Source organism: Ambystoma mexicanum, chromosome 7p (genome assembly GCF_040938575.1).
Source record: "Ambystoma mexicanum isolate Mex_15411 chromosome 7p, UKY_AmexF1_1, whole genome shotgun sequence".
Classification (NCBI taxonomy): domain Eukaryota; kingdom Metazoa; phylum Chordata; class Amphibia; order Caudata; family Ambystomatidae; genus Ambystoma; species Ambystoma mexicanum.
Window position 1 is genome coordinate 67,905,231 of NC_090939.1, and position 19,603 is coordinate 67,924,833.

Here is a 19,603-nt window from a genome sequence, read left to right on the forward strand (position 1 = left end):
CCCACCCCACGGAGTCAAAAGCTTTCTCCGAGTCTAACGCAATTACCGCATGTGGGCCCTCTAGGGAGGAAGCTGCACTGAGAGCATTATGTAGTCTTTGGATGTTCATTCTGGTTGCCCTACCCTGCACTGATCTGGATGGATTAAGTGGCAGATCACTGGTAATAGTTTTGTTGGCCAAAACTTTCTCTAAAATCTTGGCTTCTCCATTAATTACAGAGATTGGGCGGTAGGTCCGGGGGCTTTCCTTTTTTATTTATCGCTACTACCGTTGCTTGTCTAATATCCTCTGGTAAAATACCCTCCTCCAGACATTCCAGAACCATGGCCCTCATTTCTTCTGCCGGCCCCTTCCCCACCAATTTCCAGAATTCCACTGGAGTTGTGTTATGGTTTGCTGAATCTCCTCCAGGTCTGGTCTACTTCTAGCCTGTCCCGCTGCTCCGGAACCACATCCGGTAGATCTGTAACCCCCAGATACTGAGCAATCATGGCAGTGTTCCCTGTGGCCGGGTCCCGGCGTAGGTCTCTGTAGTACTCTGCAAATTCCTCTTCGATATCCTCACTCGTACACTTCATGTCTCCCCACCCCCCTAATTTCCTGCACCCTGCTAGCCACCTTGTCTCTTTTTTGTAGCCATGCGAGAAGTGTGCCACATTTATCCCCCCGCATCAAATATGCTCGCCTCTTTAACCCAATAGGCCGTCCTGACCTATGCCTAATGTGGTGTGCCTATGCTGCCGAAAATGTCCCGTTCTAGCTGTTCCATCCGGTCTCCGCGGTCTTTATGGTGCTGCCTTATAACCTGCCCTCCCCCTTAACACTGCTTTGTAGGCTTTTCATGACGTGAAGCGACTGCCCACCGTCCCTGACTTAATTTGAAAATAGACCTCCCATTCATTCCAGAGACCCACCGCGATCCCCTAAATTTTCAGGTAGAACACTTTCAGACTCCAGCCCCCCTTCTGTCTAGTTTCCTTTCCCCCTGAAAGCTGATAAGGATCACAGTGAGTTCTGAGATGCCTCTTGGGATAAATGTGGCCATCTCCACCGTACCTAGCATCGGGCTTGGGAAAAGTAAATAATCAATTTGCCAGAAGAAGGAGTGTGCATTAGAGTCAAAGGGTGTGTATAGGCCTTCTTAAATAGGTCGATCTATCTTCCTCAGGCAGTGCTGTGTCATTGAAATCCTTCTTCCCCATCATGTCCTCCCCCGTATTTGGCTAAGCGGTTTTGTACCAGCCTCAACGCCTCCCTTGTAACGTTGGAGGTACATACACATTCACTATACATACTGTTGTGTCCCCGTAAGTACTCTGTGGTCGAGCATGCAGGGTTTGCTTGAGGATCCAGGGAAGTGGCTACTTTAGTCAAGAAATCATTATAGCTGGAAATGATGCACATAGAAAGGGACCAAAGGGGTAGGATGGTTCTATTCAGCGGTAGACCCGGGACCGTTCCCCTACTCTGAATTCTGTGGGGCCTTTCCACTGAGAAGAATTGAGAAAGCCCAGAAGGCCCATCCAGTCTGCCAGCCAGCTTTGGAGGTACAGCTCCATGGAGGGACCCTCTGTTTTCTCGGGTAGGCCCAGTATACTGATGTTGCTGTGATGGGCCCTCCCTTCCGCATCCTCCACCCTTTCTTCCAAGTCTTTTGTCTTACTTTTGAGTTCTTGGATGTCTTTTCTCATTGGTTGCAGTGCATCTTCTACTTCCGCAATCCTCTGCTCTGCTTCCCCCACTCTCGCAGTTATTTTCTGTAGGTCCTGCCGTAAGAAGCTCACATCGGCCCCCACTGCAGCCACTTTTTTTTCCCAGAGAAGATTTGGATTCTTTGAGTGCGAGGAGAAATTCATCCAGTGAGGGTGTTGACTGTGATGCTTCCACACTATCCTCATTTCTACCTTCCCTGCATTTCGCTGGCTCTATTGGGGGTATCATGCAGGTGCGTATTCTTCCTCTTCTCCTTCGCCATGGTGTTTACTGCCGCTCTATCAGTTGCCCACAGCCTGCTTTTGTATACTGCCCCTGTGGTGCAGTTAGTGCAAACCTTTGTGTGTAAGAGTGCTTTGTTGCGCTATCCCTCTTATGTTGCCTCAATTTCGTGTGACTTATTGATGGCCTCCACCTGGGCCCCTGCCTTCCCCCTGCTCCAATGGAGGGGGCTGGTGGAGAAGGGGTGGTCCGGTCGGTTAAGGCCCTCTGGATGAGGCAGTCAATCTTCCATCACCCCCTTCAAGGGAGGGTGCCCACATTCGCTCCTCTCCCTTATTCCTTGCCGAGGCACTTTGTGCCTTTGTGGAGCGCCATGCGGTAGAGGAGCCGCCTGTGTCCGGGTCTTCCACGGAGCCGCAGTCAAGTTTGTCGGAGTGCCCCTCGAGGCCTTTCCGATCCCAGCCGCACTTCTCTGTAGCTTCCGCCTCCAGGCAGTGACCATTAGTGTTGCAGTGTCATCTTGGCTCCGCTGGAGCCGAGCAAGCAAAGGCGGATACTCTTCTCTCCACATTCCGCCAGTGGAATAATGTTGCCTGGACTTCTCCCAGGCTGGTTCTCGTCTTTTGAGCCTCGGTAGGCTCAGATCTGATTAGTTTGTAGGTGCGTAAGACCCTCGCCAGCGGTGTCGGAGCGGAGCTAGACAAGGACAAAGATTTGCTGAATGCTTACTAATGCCTTTTTTCTGTTCTTTTCCCTTTTCCTTAGGAAGCGGTGTGCCGGGAAGGGAATGACACCGCCGAAGATGCCCGCAGAACAGAAGGAGCGATGAATGATGGGCAGAAGCGCCGCAAGGTAAGGCTGTTCCTAATGGTGTTCTTGTTCTTGCAGGAGCTGAGCGCAGAAGAAAGATGCAGGCCTACTGGAGACCGATCCGAACACGGTGAGTGTCACGCTGCAGGTGCAGAAAACACAAAGCATGTTTCTCAGCCTGGGCTTGGCTTAAATAGTCTCTGGGTATCCCAGGTGCCTCTGGGCTGAACCACACCCAAAAGACTAGACCGCACATGCAGTTCTGGGAACCGAAATATGTGGGGGCATCCATCTTGTCCCCATCAATGCACTACAAGTCCAATCCTCAATGTTATCCTATGGGAGTGGGTGAGTCTGGTGCCACAAGCACCAAGTCTGACTCCAAGTGGGTCTTTGGAGGGATGGAGAGGCCCTTGAGGGCCATGTAGGTGATTGTGGCCTGGCTCCAGCCTGACATCTTGGAGGGCTGGGGACATGAGGGGCAGGAATTATGACAGAGGGTGGAAAATGGTCTGGCAAAGAATGACCAGGCCAGTAAGGACAGAACTCAGGAGGTGAGTCTCCTGCAGCAAAAATTGTCCCAATACTTCCAAAGCAGGCAGGAAGCACAGAGAGACAATGAGGCTCTCTGTGGAAAAAATGACAGGCTCCATAGACAAATAGCTATGCAGGAACACCTAATAGAGACCAGTAAGGCCTTAATAGAAGAACAAAAGGGCCAGGTTCTTTCATATCAACAGGGAGTAGGGGCTGAAATAGATGAGCTCAGATTGGAGAGGGACCCCCTGGGCATAACCTCAGGAACTCTGGCACCAGAGTCCTCAATCTCTTGAATTCCATGGACTCTGCCAACCCCATGTCCACTGGCTCACATGACCCAAGGGCCATGGGGATGGTAGACTTCAACCCAATGAGGAATATGGGGATAATAGGTCAGCGCCTCCCAGAAATGGATGGGTGGGCATCTGTGTATGGGTTCCCAAGTGCTAGGGCCATCTTCTCTGATCAGGGACACTCCAATCAGGGGAGGATCATAGAAATGGATTCTCAGAAATATAACTACCCAGAGATCAGACGCTAAAATTTGCTGGGGAAACTGTGTGAGGGTAGGCCCACCAAGAGCATACTGAAAACCTCTTCCCAGCTAGGACAGTGGGGGTGGGGGGTACTCAGCCAATCCTGGGAGCAAGGATGAGTCAGAAGACTCTTCTGAGCGCCACAGGACCGAAGAAACTAGGCCCCCACATTCTGCCAGCCATTCCCAAGCTCGCAGAATCCGGGAGAGCCTAGAAGACCAGACAGCCACCTCTGGCAGCAGTGCCTCTGAGTCAGAGGATGGGTGGACCAGGGTGACAAGGACTAAAAAGGCCAACAAAGTCAAGAGGGCTTTACTCAAGGATCCCCTAAAACAAATAAAAGCTATTAGGAGCGTCATTATGCCCTACCAGAAGAATGCAAAATATTTGATTTGGGAGCACCTTGAGTTATTTGAACAGATGATGTAAACTTTCCATTTGAAGGACAGCCAAAGCTGTATTCAATATGTAAAGTGGACATTTTCTCCTGAGTACTCCAGCTTCTTTGCGGGGCTGGAGGATCAGAACCATTCTAGGTGGTCCACCTATATGGCAGCCTTCCTGAAACATTGTTCCATTCATAGGAACCCTCAAGAGGCTCGGAAGGCAGCCTACAATTTACAATGTGGGGAAGACCAGGCCCCACAAGAATTTGTTCAGGAGTTGAAACGCGCCTTTGCGCAGAACACTAGAAGGGTGCGCACTGACAGTAAAGAATTTGTGAACACCTTCTTTCATGCTCTCCTTAAGTATATTATGACCCAGCTAGTGAGGGACTTTCACGAGAAATGATCACTAGACTGGGTCATTGAACAAGCAACGTGCATCTATGAGGTGCAGAAGCCGTTGGAAAATAAAAATAGTAGCAAAAGCCCCAATACAACCAACACCCCAGCTGCTGCTAAGGTGGCGGAGGTGACGGTTGCCCCCATTTTAGATCTAGAGATGGGGGGCTCTAAGAACCTTCCCGCACAGAATCCAAACAACCCCAAACCCAGAAGGCCCTCGGGCCAATCCCAAACAGAGAGCCAAGGAGGTAATCCCACAAATGGGACCCCTAAATCCCCTGACTACATCAGCCCACGCTACAAGGGAAATAGACCCATCCTGGGGTATGTGTGGACTTTTACCCAGGGAACTTCCCTCCTCACTTCCCCCAGGAGGGCAGTAATCCCCCAAATGCCAGACCAAATTTCTTACCCATGTACCCGCCAAATTTCAATCCCCAAAACAACCCATCCTTCTTTCCCCACTTTCCTGAGCCCAGACAGCCCAATCCGGGAGAGGGGAGGCCAAGGGTGGAGGGGTACCCAAACTTTCCTAACCAGGGGTATTTTGCGAGAAGGGATAGCTACCCTTCCTGGGATCAACCGAGGGGAGACTGGAGAACCACGTACCAGCCAGCGCGGGTGTCCCAACTAGAGCACCAGGTCCAGAACGTGGCACAGGACCTGGGTCGCATGCTGAGGGCTCAACAGAACCCTCAGATGAGCATGGCGGCTCGCTCGGAATGCCTCAAATCCAGGATCTGGTGCTCCAGAACAATGACTGGGGAAGAACCCCGACAACCCACCGGTTCCCAGGGAGGAGGCACAGGGGGAAGGGGAGTGTAAAGCCTTGGAGGAAGCTTCCTTCCCCACTTGTGGAAAGCCCCTGGAAACCCAGGAACCGGAACCAAAATCTCCTGCCCCGGAAAGTCTGCAACCCAAGGAGCAGAGGGCGGGTAGGAGAAATAAAGAGCCCAAAAAGACCCATTCTGTGGAGGAGGTACAAATCTTTGAGTTTGAAGGAGAGGGATCCTCAGAGGATCCTGGGAAAAGGATCTTCTCCTTCAGGGATGGGGGAACTCCTCCCAAAGAAAAATGGGTCCCAAAGGATCTTAATCCAGACTGGGTAGATGTGGGGACCGAGTTATCATCATCAGTACCCAGAATGACCAGCACGAAAAGCTTCCCCCATATCTAGCTGTCACTTTTTCTTACAGATTCCCAAGATCCTAAACAGAATCCTGCCCAAGTCACCTCTCTGTCAGTATCCAAAGCCAGGCAATTAACCTTAACCCACCCGTTGGCCAAAAATATGCATTATCTTTACCCCCTTGAGGAAAAGGAGGGAAGATTTTATGCCCCGGTCCAAATAAATGGCAATGTACAATTTTGGCACTGGTGGACACTGGATCCCAGCTACCCTTCTGTCAAAAAGGGCCTTTGATCAACTGAATTCGGGAAGGGGGGAGAAATACCAAACTCCTCTCACCCCTCTTCCTGGACAACTTCAGAACTTCAACGGGAAGGAAATTCCCATCGAGGGGACTGAGGATTTGGACATTAAAATTGGGTGACAAAAGGTGAAGCACCCGGTCATAGTTGTGACTCCAGAGAGCACACCTTGTTTACTAGGGAATGACATCCTGCGTAAATTGTCTCCCCTCATAGATTGTGTAAACAAGGTCCTCTGGACCCAGACTAAACAACCAATAAAATTGAAACAGAGTGTCAACCATGTTAGTTTAAACGGCACATGCCAAATGGTTGAACAAAAACCTGACCAAAATAGAATTTCACTTCCAAAATAATCAAATCCCAGACGTGACAGTAATTGCAGTAGGACAACAAAATAGTGATGGGGAGTCCTCTCTATTTCTGAAAATCAACCTTCCTTCCAGTCTAAGGTGGCATTCCACACTGGAAGGAAACACTCTGAAATTCTATACCAATTCACAATCAGAAGATCCCATTCCTATAGTCCAAAAAGATGAGATATCAGCTCAAAACCTGGCTGATATTCAGAAAATTGGAGAGCAGTTGTTCATCCCTATTCAGTTAAATGAAGGAAAGGACTCTGTTCTTGCCCGAGTGTGTGTGAACAACGGTAAGAGCTTCATCAGCGAGGCCATGTTCTGCAAACTCCCAAAAGGTCCAGCCATTCCCACATTTAAACTGTTAGACAAATCGGAAATGGACCTGGAAACACCCAATTCCAAACATCTCCTGCCTAGCAGGTGCATGCTCAAAATTTCCATAGGCGACAAGAGCATAGTCCATAATTGCTGGGTCGTGCGAGATGTCCCTGCTGCATTTTATTTGGGCAGTGACATTCTCAATCGCTTTGCCATTCGCTTGGACCTAATAAACTTCAAAGCTTGGTCCCGATTAGCGGGTAATCCCATGGACTTTGATGACCCAGAGAAAGCATTTTGGTCAGCTCAACTGCTGCCATATGCATTTGAAATTCAGATTGGAGAGGAAGTCACCATCCCAGAACGGACCCAACAATTCTCATTGGAAGTAAAAATTAAAAGAGGACAGAAACTGAAAAACCCTGATGCCTATGTCCATCTCAATACTCATTTCCAACGGCAAGGGTTGGGGGTAAACCCAACACCACCAGTCAATATAGAACACAGCACCATTCCAATAGAGGTGGATAACAGCGACCTAAAGAGTATCACTCTGGGCGCAGGCACCATTATTGGAATGGTGGTTGATGACTGACATTTTTCCATAGATTTAGGTAATGAACTGTTAGGACCAATCCCCAAGGACTGTTTTGACAGTGATAGTGACGATGACACAACACCAGACAGGATCTTCGCCCGGCATGGGGGGAATTTCCTGGTGTACTCTTCCTGCCCTTATGGTAAGGAAGATGTGACCTGTGACTTCAGGAGGGATGAGGTGATCTTTCAAGTCAACGAGGACTGCCTAACCCGCCTGAAGCCATCAGTCCAAATCAGCACTGTGACCAGGGACATCTCCACCCAGCTGAAGGAGGCCGCTGAGATAGCCAAACCGGAAGTCTTTCCAGGCTTCAGGCAGATGGTTGAAAAGAGAGTCAACCTAGCTGACGCCTGTGAGGCTCTGGAGCAAAAACAAAAATTGAAACAAGTTTTCTTAGATTTTCAAGATCTCTTTGCTGTGGACTCATATGACTGTGGTCGCACCGACCTACACACAACAATTCCCACGGACCCTGGCATGACTCCAGTGTTTGTGAGGCAATATCGCTTGCCTCTCGCATCAATGCAATGGAGTCCCTTACTGAAATAATTAAGAACCTTGAGTCCCGTGGGATAATTCGTCCAGTCCACAGCACCTCCAATAATCCGGTGCTGGGGATTTTGAAACCAAACGGCCAGTGGAGACTCTGTGGTGACCTAAGGGAGCTCAACAAATGGGTCCATACATCCCGATGGCCTGTTCCCTACATTGACCAAGGGCTGGCCCAGATCCAGGGGTCAAAGGTATTCACTGCAATTGACCAGACCAATGGGTACTGGACTGTACCTGTCAGTAGGGAGGACCAATACAAGCTGGCCTTTACCTTCGGGGGGCAGCAGTACACTTGGACCCGGACTCCCTTCGGATACATCAACTCCAGCAATGAGTTTAACATCTTTCTACACAAGGTCATGCCCGACCTGGATGAAAGGGGTAACCTGGCCTATGTAGACGATGTTCTCGTCAAAAGCTCAACTGTGGAGGAACACATAGCGGAGATCTGTTATGCCCTGAAACAGCACGTCTTTTTTCTCTGCTGTATTTCGCGCCGCCATTAACTGAAGGTGAGCCCCGTGCGCCCGTGGATCCAGCATTAGGTTGCCATGACTCCGCTTCGTATGCGCATGCGCCGCGGTGTATTATTCTTCTCTCTGCATTTGCGCAAGCACATCCTGGGGACACAGCTTCATTCTGAGTTCCACCGAGATCCTTATTCCAAGTATCCACAGCGGCTCGTGAACAGCAGGTACTCCACTCATTTTGGGCAGCCTGCCAGTGCACGGGATTCGATCTTCTGTACCTTGCCTTTACTGTGGATACTTTCTTACCATTTTGCCGCATCTTTCTCTGGCTCTCACAGACATATGCAGCTCCGCTCCACCGCCGTGTGCTAGGCTTCTCCAGCACATTTTTCGAGTTTGCCTACCTCCAGGAACATACAGATGTCCATTTTGCATTTTTTCATCACAAGTTCAAGGTACATCCAGCCTTGTGCACACTTTTCACGCAATCATTAATTGTATGTTCAGGTCCTCCTCTGTGGTAGTATGATAGGGGACATTCACTTATCAGAGCCTCTCTCTGCCCTTCCTCTTTTTACCAGCTCTTCGCTGTGAGGTGTACTTACCACATCCCAGATGAGGGATTCACCTGATTCCAAGCATCCTTAGCCTCCTGGATACAACCCAGGACCCAGTCCGGTGCAAGGTCAGTTCTTGACCATCAATACGAGAAAACTAGAGCTTTTAATTAGTTTTTTGTGTCCTTTGCTTTCAGTAGTGACATATTTATGTACTAGGTTTTTTAACCACTGCGCTCTCACATTATCCCTTATACACCACGTGTAGTAATCTTTGTTCCCCTTCATTCTCTACAGGGGAAACCTTACCTTGGCTCCATGAAGAAGGCTGTGACCCACTGAAAGCCGAAACATCCTGGGACCCTCACATCCTGCGGTGCTGTTAGGTCCCCTAAAAATCTTTGTTTGGATTTATTTCAGTGACGTCGATCCATTATATTTGGTCACCCTTTAGCCTGGCTATGTTAGATCCATCCAAGGTCTTCATTTTAGAGGAACAATAGGTTTTGTTCGTTCTACTTTGGTTAGGATAACATGTCTAAAAACCTGATGTAATAACATGGCAAATAAGGAGGAGAACAGAATGTATTAGAATTGTATATGTGTCTCTCTCTATTACTGTTAGCATGCATATTCATGTATCAATTTGTTTTGGTTTTGATTTATGCTCACCGCACAATTTTTATGTTGGTGTGTTATTTGTGCGGGTTGATTGCACCTTTGCATATTGAGCTCATTATCTCTTTATAAAATAGTCAAGTGGATGAGGACAGTAACTTAAATATCTACACCTTCCCTAGGATATGCATAAATAATACCACTGAAGGGTAGCTAATACACTACAGATTTGATTTGCATTGAATAAATCGCAATTAGCTCTGACTCCCACAGCCAGGACACCCCTCCCCCATTTGTATACTGACACAGTTGAGGGCTGCCAGAGCAAAACTCTCCTTTTAAAAGGCACAGTGGTGCAGAACCCGTGTCAATTTCTTAGGGCATGAGATAACTCCTCAGTGTCTCTGTCCCCAGGAAAATCAAGTGGAAGCACTCCAGAAATTAAAAGACCCCACAACTCTGCGGGAACTAAGGAGCCACCTTGGACTAACTATGTACAGCAGAAAGTTAATTGAGGACTACGCAGAGATCACAAGACCCCTGATCCATCTTTTGAAGGGGGGGGTCAAGTGGGAGTGGGGTCCAGAACAAGCCGAGGCAGTAAGACCACTCAAAAGAAGCCTCTCCCAAGTGCCTTGCCTAGCTTACCCTGTCAAAAACAAGGAGTTCTTCTTGGAGACAGGGCTCTCAAATACATGCTTGACTGCAGTATTATATCAAAAGCATGACAAGGTCAATAAAGTAATCTCCTATGCGAGTAAGACTTTATCCTCTGTGGAGGAAAAACTCAATGATTGTAAGAAGGCACGCCTGGCAACGGTGTGGGCATTGAAGAATTACCGCCCGTTTATCCAGGGGGAACACATCATAGTGGAGACTCCACACCAACCTTTGCAATATCTTCAGAGTGACAGAATCCGGGCCGGAAATGTGAGTAATTTCCAAATTACTTCCTGGATTCTGTCAATGTAAGGCTTTCCTGTGGAGGTCAGATATGGCCAAAACAAGAAGAGTCCCCTCACGCAAGGTCTGGCTGACTTGCATGATTGTGCCAGAGAAAACTGTCTCGAGGACAAAAGTCTTAAAATCAAGGACAACATGGAGACATACCTTAATTCCCCACACAAAGTCTATGAAGAAGACAAGTGTGAGGGAATGCCCACTGTCTATGTGGATGGGTGCTCCTACCATGTTGAGAACAACGAGGAAAAGGAACTTGTGGCCGGCGTAGGGAATGCATGGGTGAATGATGCCCCAGAACCCTCCGCTGGGTACAAAATCAGTCCCCGAAGTAGTCAAGTGGCAGAGCTGATGGCTGTGCATCAAGCCATCCTCACTGCTGTCCAACACCAACTCCACGAACTGGTCATAATCACAGACTCAGATTATGTACGGAACGGGTTTGTGGAGCACCTGGTTAACTGGAAAACTAGAGGCATGCTATGTGCTAATAACAAACCATTGAAACATGGGAAATTAATACTAAATATTGATCATCTGGTCACCTCGAATGGGATGACTATCTATTGGAAAAAGATCAAGTGTCATTCTAAAGTAGAGGGACCAGACAAAACTGGAAATGACATAGCTGATCAGCTGGCCAAAACCGGAATCATCCAAGGGGATCTACTTGAGATCGAGTCCCTGTTGGGGGAAATCCAGGTCACTGCTATCACTAGGTCCCAGACAAATGCTCACAATGAATTCTCAACTGCACAATGGAGTTAGGAGACCCCAGATGCTGATTTTATTACGGCTCAGAAAGGGGATCAAATAATTGGTAAGTTTTATCAACACATTGAGGACCCTGAGAACTTTCCCCTGACGGATACCGATTACATAGGGACATAAGACCTCAGAGTGTTGATGAAATGTCCAAAAATGTTCCGAATCCAAGACGGTTTGTTGGTGAGAAGATCCACAGCTGGCCATGACCAGTCGGTGGTCCCTACCACATTATGAAGCCTGATGCTAAGTCACACCCATGATGCAGCCACAGCCGGTTATTGGAGGTTTCATACGACACTAGAAATCTTGAGAAAGGTTGCATACTGTCCACACATGGGGCAGGACCTCGACCAATACTTGAAGGGGTGTCTTGTGTGTGCACAATTTCAGCCAACATCACTCACACAACGTGCTCGCCTCCAAAAGAGGGGGATGACACTGCCTTGGTCAGATTTACAAGTCCATTTTATCGGGCCCGTGATTCGCTCCTCAAGGGGGAACAAGTACATGTTGACCGTAACATGCTTGTTCACTAAATGGGTGGAATGTCTCCCGGCCCCAAATTGCAAGGCAGAAACAGCAGCTGCCCTGATGATCAACCACATCTTCTCGCGTTTTGGACTACCCCAAAGGATTGAGTCAGACCGAGGTAGCCACTTCACTAGCGAAGTGATGACAAAGATGCGGGAGATACTTGGGGTCAAAAGAAAACTACACATTGCCTACCGGATAGCCTCTAGTGGTGGAGTTGGGAGATACAACAAGACTATTGTGAGCATATTAAAAAAGTTTGTGGCAGATTCTGGGCCAAGTTGGGACATTCGATTACCTCTTGTCCTGATGGCCATCAGATATACTCCTTCTTCTGCAACAAAAATGTCTCAGTTTGAGCTGATGACTGGACGAAGGATGGTGCTACCCCAGCATCTACTCTACAGAACTCAAGAGCAGACCTTGATAAATGCCTCCACAACTCATGAGTATGTTGAGAATCTGAGACAACACCTTCAACATGCTTTTGCCTATGCTCAGCGAAATCTAGAAAGATCTGCAGACAGTATGAAGACCCACTATGACCTCAAGACAACTAAAAAAGAATACCAAGTAGGAGACCGGATCTACTTGTACAATTTCCAAAGGAACCAAGCCAAACAGTGTAAATTTGAAATTGTAGACAGAACCTCATCAGTCGCCTACAAAATCCGCATCCCCAAAGGCAGTTTGGCAGAGGGGGAAGACAAGTGGGTCCACATCAACCAGCTGAAGTGTTGCCATTCTAGGCATACTCTGCAGCAAATAGAGGAGCCATCCGGAAACCCAGAGGGGGACATTCCAGATCCCTAGAAAATTCCACCTGTTAAAACCATTCCACCTGTTAAAATCATTAGGAATTACAGGCGTGAAATATTGTCAATGATATGTCAAATGTATGCATCTGCACCACTACATGAATAGTGGTGGGGAAATGTCCATAACCATGGTCTGTTCTGTCTCATAGTACTGAAACCATGGATGCTCCAAGGAGGACCACTCGGGGACCGGGAGGAAAGACCCAAGGGGTCCGGAGTATCTCTCCATACTCCCATCCGGAACCAGCGAGGAGAACCTGTCGATTCAGCACTGATGGGAGAAGCAGACAACTTTCTCCATCTGAACACAAAGAAAGAAAGAAAATCCCAATCTCCCGACTTCCCCTTGATGGGCGGTCAACCTCAAGTCGGCAGGGGGGGGCTCTTTGGGATGTCTTGACCCACTTTTTGCTCTGCCATGCGGCATCCCTGTGTTCTGATGGTGCCAGAAATATCAAAATGGCCGCAAAACCCTTGTGCGCGCCAAAACCTATGGAAATCGCGCTTTGCAACACAAAAAGATGGCTGCCCAATCTGCCATGCATGTTGTCAGTGGTGGAACAGAGATTTCACTCCTGAAACATGTCACTGGGCTGCCCAACAAGGGAAAATAGAGCACATAGGGAACAGCAGTGCTTTGCTGAAAGAAATCCAAAATCTTGCTTTTAAATCCTTTTTCTTGGTTGCTGAAACTGCAGAATGCTGTTACAAAACACCCTCAAACATCCAATATTCTTGCTGGGTGTTACAGTTCCCTTAGTTCAAGAAATCATTGTGAATTTACAATATCCTGAAAAGCTGAATTTGTCATAAAAACATCCACAGCAAAAGTTGCCTGCCTGTGGAATCTGTCAAAATCTGAGCGCAGTACACTTGGCCGCCTGAATGACAGAATTTAAACTTGTACAACTGAAATCAAATGGTTGAAAACTAAGTGGTCTGTTACTGAGAGTAACCTATGTTGTAACTGTTTAATCCCATGGTTTAGAATATGGAATCAGTGTTCTAGTTGCTTGTTTGAAATTGCAAGTTTCTTTTAAGTAAAGAAAAAATGCAACAGAATAACATTTAAATTTAAGCCTGACTAAAAACAGCCAAACCAGTATAACAGCTTCCCCCACAGAGGCAGGGCCTCTCCCTTCTGCTCCCTTCCACCAGGAAATCACACCTAAGTGATGAGTATAGGGTGGGAGGAGAATTTGGGCTGCTTTGGGAAGGAGACAATGGACATCCTCCAGCTACAGGAACTGTCAAGTGTGAAGGGTCGTAAAATGGCCTGGGCCCAGGAGGATCTGGGAGGAGACTGCTTCTGAGCTGCAGGGAGATAGGAGGCGGAGACAAACAACCATTTGTTGCTTAACAAGGACCAAAGACACATTTTAAAAAGACTGATAACTTACTATGTAAAATTGTTAAAAACACAAAAATTACAGTATTGTTAATCTAAATATTGACTGCACATTTTAAAAGGCGCCAGAACTCTGTGACATGTTCTAGGAAGAAACGGCGGAAAATTATTACACAAAATGTATTTTTGATAGAAGCATGAAACATCATACACTTATGCCCATATTCAATGCGCACATTTGAAGAAATTTGCTCCGAAATTGGACATTGTGTTCCGGACAAAAAGGGTAAAATTCAGTAAACAGCAGACTCAAGATCTTAAAGCAACGGGGTTTGGAGGAGTATCTGCTACACAAAATATTTAATCTATATATATGATTGTTATAAAGGTTGCACGCATGGAAATATGTATTGTACCAAAAGTAGATTTTGTTTTCAAGAGGCTAGGGCTCGTAAACCCACATCATCATGGTGACACCCTGTTCTTCTCCTCCTATCAAGGAAGAGAGGAGACCCTGACCAATCCCTGTCCAAAGGGGCATGCTTAGGATAAACCAGCACACACACCCCTTTATCATAAGCATAAATAGAGACAGCTCAGTACTAAAAAAACACAGACAGATTCACCCACTAACCGATTGCTGGCGGAGCACCCTGTTACAGAACCATCCATCTTCCTTGCTCCAGACTCCAGAAACTTGGAAAAGCAGAAAGGCCCATTCTATAGCTGATTAATTTTCAGCTAGGCTTTAAAATTCCAGAATCCCAGAAACCTAAGGGGAAATAGACAGCCGGGATGTGCTGTACTGCTGCCTGCTAAAAGAATTATCATCAGAACCAAGCGATCCAATCCAGTCCTGTGCCGAGCTGTGACCAGAACCATTGCAGACCCGATCCGGTTCTGTGCCGTGCTGTGAACAGACCCAGTCCAATCCGGTGTGCCCAGCAGTCTGTCCTGACCAGAATCCCTGACCAGAATCCCTGACGGTTCCGTTTGAAACACATATAGTGAGTATCTATAGAATAGAACTGTGTCACTAGCCTATGTACCTAGTTTAGTGCAATCCCTATATGAAATCCATCCTATCTTGTATTCAGAACCGGTAGTGTTAGGAGTATTTTTGAATTGTCAGAACTTTTCTTGCGCTAAGTTTCTCTCATTTGTTTTCTAAAATTATAAGTATTTAGTGTTGTGAGTAACTAAAGAGAATCTCAGAAAGAAATTGAGTATCCACCACGTGAAGGGTTCCCTGGCCACGAACTGATGGAGATTCATGTGTGGCATTCTCTTTTTCTATAGTCATAATCTAGTGTAAGAAATCACATTTGTCTTTTAAAAGTGCATTCCCGTTTTTCCATTTTGCGTCCATCTCGAAAAGAACAACCTCCACTAAAACATCCATAACTTCTTCAGTTTTCATGCTAGAAACACAATTCCAACTTCTGCTTGTAGCTAACATCCTCAGCTTTCCATAGAACTGCATCCCAAAACCATACGATTCTCCCGTAATCGCGATTATCGCACGTCAAAAAGGTTGCCGCGAATGTTCATGTAGGGAATTTCTGACACGTGTAAAACAGCTTTTGATTGCTTCCGACCTCAGTTTTAAGATTTCACATTGCTTCTTAGTATTAAATCGTTGCTAGTGTTTGTCTGTAACTATCTAAAGCGGCTCCCATAAGAATTTAAACAATTTCAGCGATTTAGCCCATATTTAGTGTTTTTACACATTCCAAAACCATTTTGACAGTTTGCCAATCAATTCTGTTTTTCTCTTGTGTTGCTGGGGGGAAAGTGGGATTGTTATTTTGTTTGAATTCTGCCATTCCTGAAACCTGTTCTCTCCTTCTATCTCTTTACATTTGTCTATTGGGCTGTTCTGGACACACACACAAAAGTATTATTTCTGTGCTGAATTGTTTTGCTCACTATTGTTGCTTGTGCATTAAAGAGATTTCTTAGTGTGACATCACCCCATTGGTGATTATTGTATACCCATTAAACATAGTGTGATTGAATTGTAACTACATAAATAAATATTTTAACTTTGCAAATGTTAATGTTAAAGGATATTTGCACCGCACACTATCACCACCGGAGTGGTCTCCCGGCGCTCTGGCAGTTCGGAAAAAGGGAGGGGGGGGTTCAGTTAGTGGGAATGAGCTGGAAAAGTGCAAGATAGCAGTGATGTGCTGTTGGCAGCCTCAGCCCGGTGGGTCCGTTGGCTGGGCTTGGGGTGTTTTACGGTCGGTAGTCGCCGTGTGCTGTTGTGCAAGTCTATGTGCAGTTTGTTTTGTTGTTGCAGTGTAGTGAAGTTTGTGCGGTTTGCTGCGTTTAAGGCTTGTGGTTGTGTTTGATTAGCTTTTGAGAGGTGTAAACAGAGGGATGAAATTGTTAGAGAATTGGTTAGTTGGCATAGCTGTGCTTGCAATTATGTCTGGGTGTGGTGCCTGCTATCATTCACTATTCCATCTAAGTGTGGCACATGCTAAGATTCATAATCCTGTCTAGAAGTGACGCAAGCTAAGGTCGAGAATTCCATTTGAGTTTGACACATGCTAACATTCACAATCCTGTCTTGATGTGACTCAAGCTAGGGTTAAGACGTTCAGCTGAGTTTGGCACATGGTAACATTCACAATCCAGTCTAGATATGGCGCAGGCTAATGTTTTCGATTCTAAGTGTGGCAGATGCTAACATTCACAATCCTGGTCAAATATGGCGCAGGCCAGTGTTGTCGATTCTAAGTGTGGCACAAGCTAACATTCACAATTCTGTCTAGATGTGACACAAGCACAAGGTTGAGAATTCCATCTATGTTTGACACATGCTAACATTCACAATCCTGTCTAGATGTGACGCAGGCTAATGTTGTTGATTCTAAGTGTGGCACATGCTAACATTCACAATTCTGTCTAGATGTGACACAAGCACAAGGTTGAGAATTCCATCTATGTTTGACACATGCTAACATTCATAATTCTGCCTAGATGTGACGCAAGCATAAGTTTGAGAATTCCATCTAAGTGTGGCACATGCTAACATTCACAATCCAGTCTAGATATGGCGCAGGCTAATGTTATCGATTGTAAGTGTGGCACATGCTAACATTCACAATTCTGTCTAGATGTGACGCAAGCACAAGGTTGAGAATTCCATCTAAGTGTGGCAAATGCTAACATTCACAATCCTGTCTAGATGTGACGCAAGCATAAGGTTGAGAATTCCATCTAAGTGTGGCACATGCTAACATTCACAATCCTGTCTAGATACGGCGCAGGCTAATGTTGTTGATTCTAAGTGTGGCATATGCTAACATTCACAATCCTGTCTAGATACGGCGCAGGCCAATGTTGTCGATTCTAAGTGTGGCAGATGCTAACATTCACAATCCAGTCTAGATATGGCGCAGGCTAATGTTGTCGATTCTAAGTGTGGCACATGCCTGATTCCTGGTTCAGTGTGACCGGGGGGGGGGGAACTCCAGGAGGGGGGCGTGATATGAGTGGTACATCGTTCAGAATAAAAGAACTTTTAGACACAAATAAATAAGGATTTCAATTGTGCAGTACATGCTAGGCGTTGACTTAGGTGAAGTGCCAGATTGAAATCACTTACACAACTGAGATACTGACGTTATACAACGCTAACAACAGATGCCTTAACCAGATAAGCTACCATTAACTATTTTTTTATCCATCCTACTTCATCACTAGGACAGGCTGCCAAATGGTGAAAGATGAGAGCCATTTAACCTCTTCAGAACGGGCCTCTACTTTGGTATTGTACAATAAATGTTTGAACAAGGATTGCTCTGCTGTAGGTATTGGACATAAAGGTCGATATTCAGTATCTTCAGTAAGAGTTTTCTTTTGAGTATTCACGCCAATAGAATGGCTTTGATGTCAAGGGCGGTGCATTTCAGTGGAGTGGGGCTAGTAGAGAAAAGGAGCACATGTGGTAGGAGCAGGAAACCGATAGATTGGCCCTTGGTGTAGTGGGATCTCTGTGGAGACCAAGCCCGTCCTTCACCTACTTCAAACAAAAAAATAGATACTATTTTATCAAGCTTGTGGCATCTTGGATGCTTTCCCTTAGAGTGATAGTGTGATTTTCTTTAACGCCTTTTGTTGTGTGCAGAGTGTAATCTGTGTATACAAGGACCAAACGGTCATTAGGGGTGATTTTAAAAAAGTATTTTTTTTTAAAAATCGTTCCCAGGCTAGACATTTGAAGAGCTAACCGTAAAATCCTGCAGTACAAGTGACTACTCTCTTGTGGCTATCTCCTATGCATCTAATTTAGTACAAACACAGTAACTAACCCCTATCAGCTCTCCCTAGAAGTGACTCATTTGGGTGCTTGTGTACATTTGCATGCGCTTGCTTTCCTTCTCCCACGTGACTGAACACGGGCCTTCTGTAACATTTTTTGTATCTTCGTTTTTCTTACAGAAATGTCTTGCCGGAATCTGCACGCATTGCCAGAGGCAAAATCTCTAACTTGTCCCAACTTAATGCAAGCAACCACGATGCCGTCATCTTCCCTGGTGGATTTGGAGCAGCCAAAAACCTGTATGTTTTCCACACTTGAAATGCCAACTTCAAAAAATAGCATTGATTTTATAGTTTCTGCTCTTCCTCAAACTGGTTATGATAGTCCTGTCAGGTTAAGTAGGCCCAGAAGCATTGTCAGTTTACCTTTCAGCCAGAGTACCGGGTAAAGGAACCATTTTGTGGCATACATGCACCCAATAAATGTGCATAGGCCTACACACAGGTGGGGAGTGGGAGTGGGAGGACTGTAGCAATACCAATCGTCCCGCCACATAGGCCTTTGTAAGATCACATAAAACAAATGGAAGGATTTATCTTCGGTTTCCCAAAATCAAGAGTATAATTGCCAATGTTTCAACTGTATGGATGCATATGTCAGAAAAGGTGAGAGCCACAGGAACACTTATCTTGACTGTGATTCAGGTTGCCATACGTCTTTGCTCTCCATCCTTCACAAAATGATTTGGATGTGCCTACCCCGCCAGGTAGGCTGAAAGCATTTCTAGGAGATGTGGTGTTAATTGAAAGCTTTTTCAGAATGTGCTTGCTCCCCTAGGCTTATTGCTCTGATTAGAGCATCCAACCAGTCACGCTCCATTGCTGTTTTTTCTGTCTGTCTAGGACGGGAAGCATTTTGTAACTGTCCTCGCCCCTTTTTTGTCATCTGAGTTCACTGGTCAGTGCCTTTTGAATTCTGCAGTTATTGAGACAAACATTTTCCTATGGCTGCCTAAGCTAGCGAGCGCCATTCAGAAGGGACGGGCGATGGCCTCCGTTGCCTTCAGCACAAGTGGGGAATGCAGTAGCTTGTAACATCTAGTCAAGTTGAATGCGAATAGTGGTGGATACATTTTGACATGGGTCGACACTGTCCCTAGGTAGGCAAGTGAATGACCAACAAGTTAATTGCTGTCTGTAATACCACAGGGCGATTTGGTGATTAGTGTTACAGAAACGGAATTGGCAAGGATTTACCCCTGAAGATGGGACATAGTCCCGAAACACTTAGGGCTTAAACTACGATCCTTGCTTCTAGGTGTTCAATAGTCCTTGGGGTGTTTCATGTATTATTTTTCCATTATTACACTGCCTCTTGGAAATT

The 19,603-nt window shown here is 46.3% G+C and overlaps 1 protein-coding gene across 1 annotated transcript in view; it reads left to right on the forward strand.

Annotated features, from left to right (window-relative positions):
* The window catches only part of LOC138525697 (glutamine amidotransferase-like class 1 domain-containing protein 3, mitochondrial), a 341,329-nt gene that overhangs the window by 168,157 nt on the left and 153,569 nt on the right, over nucleotides 1–19,603 (forward strand). Inside the window, exon 4 of the mRNA XM_069635791.1 lies at nucleotides 18,400–18,519. Within this exon, the coding sequence (XP_069491892.1) occupies nucleotides 18,400–18,519 (120 nt within the window). The remainder of the gene's footprint in view (nucleotides 1–18,399; nucleotides 18,520–19,603) is intronic.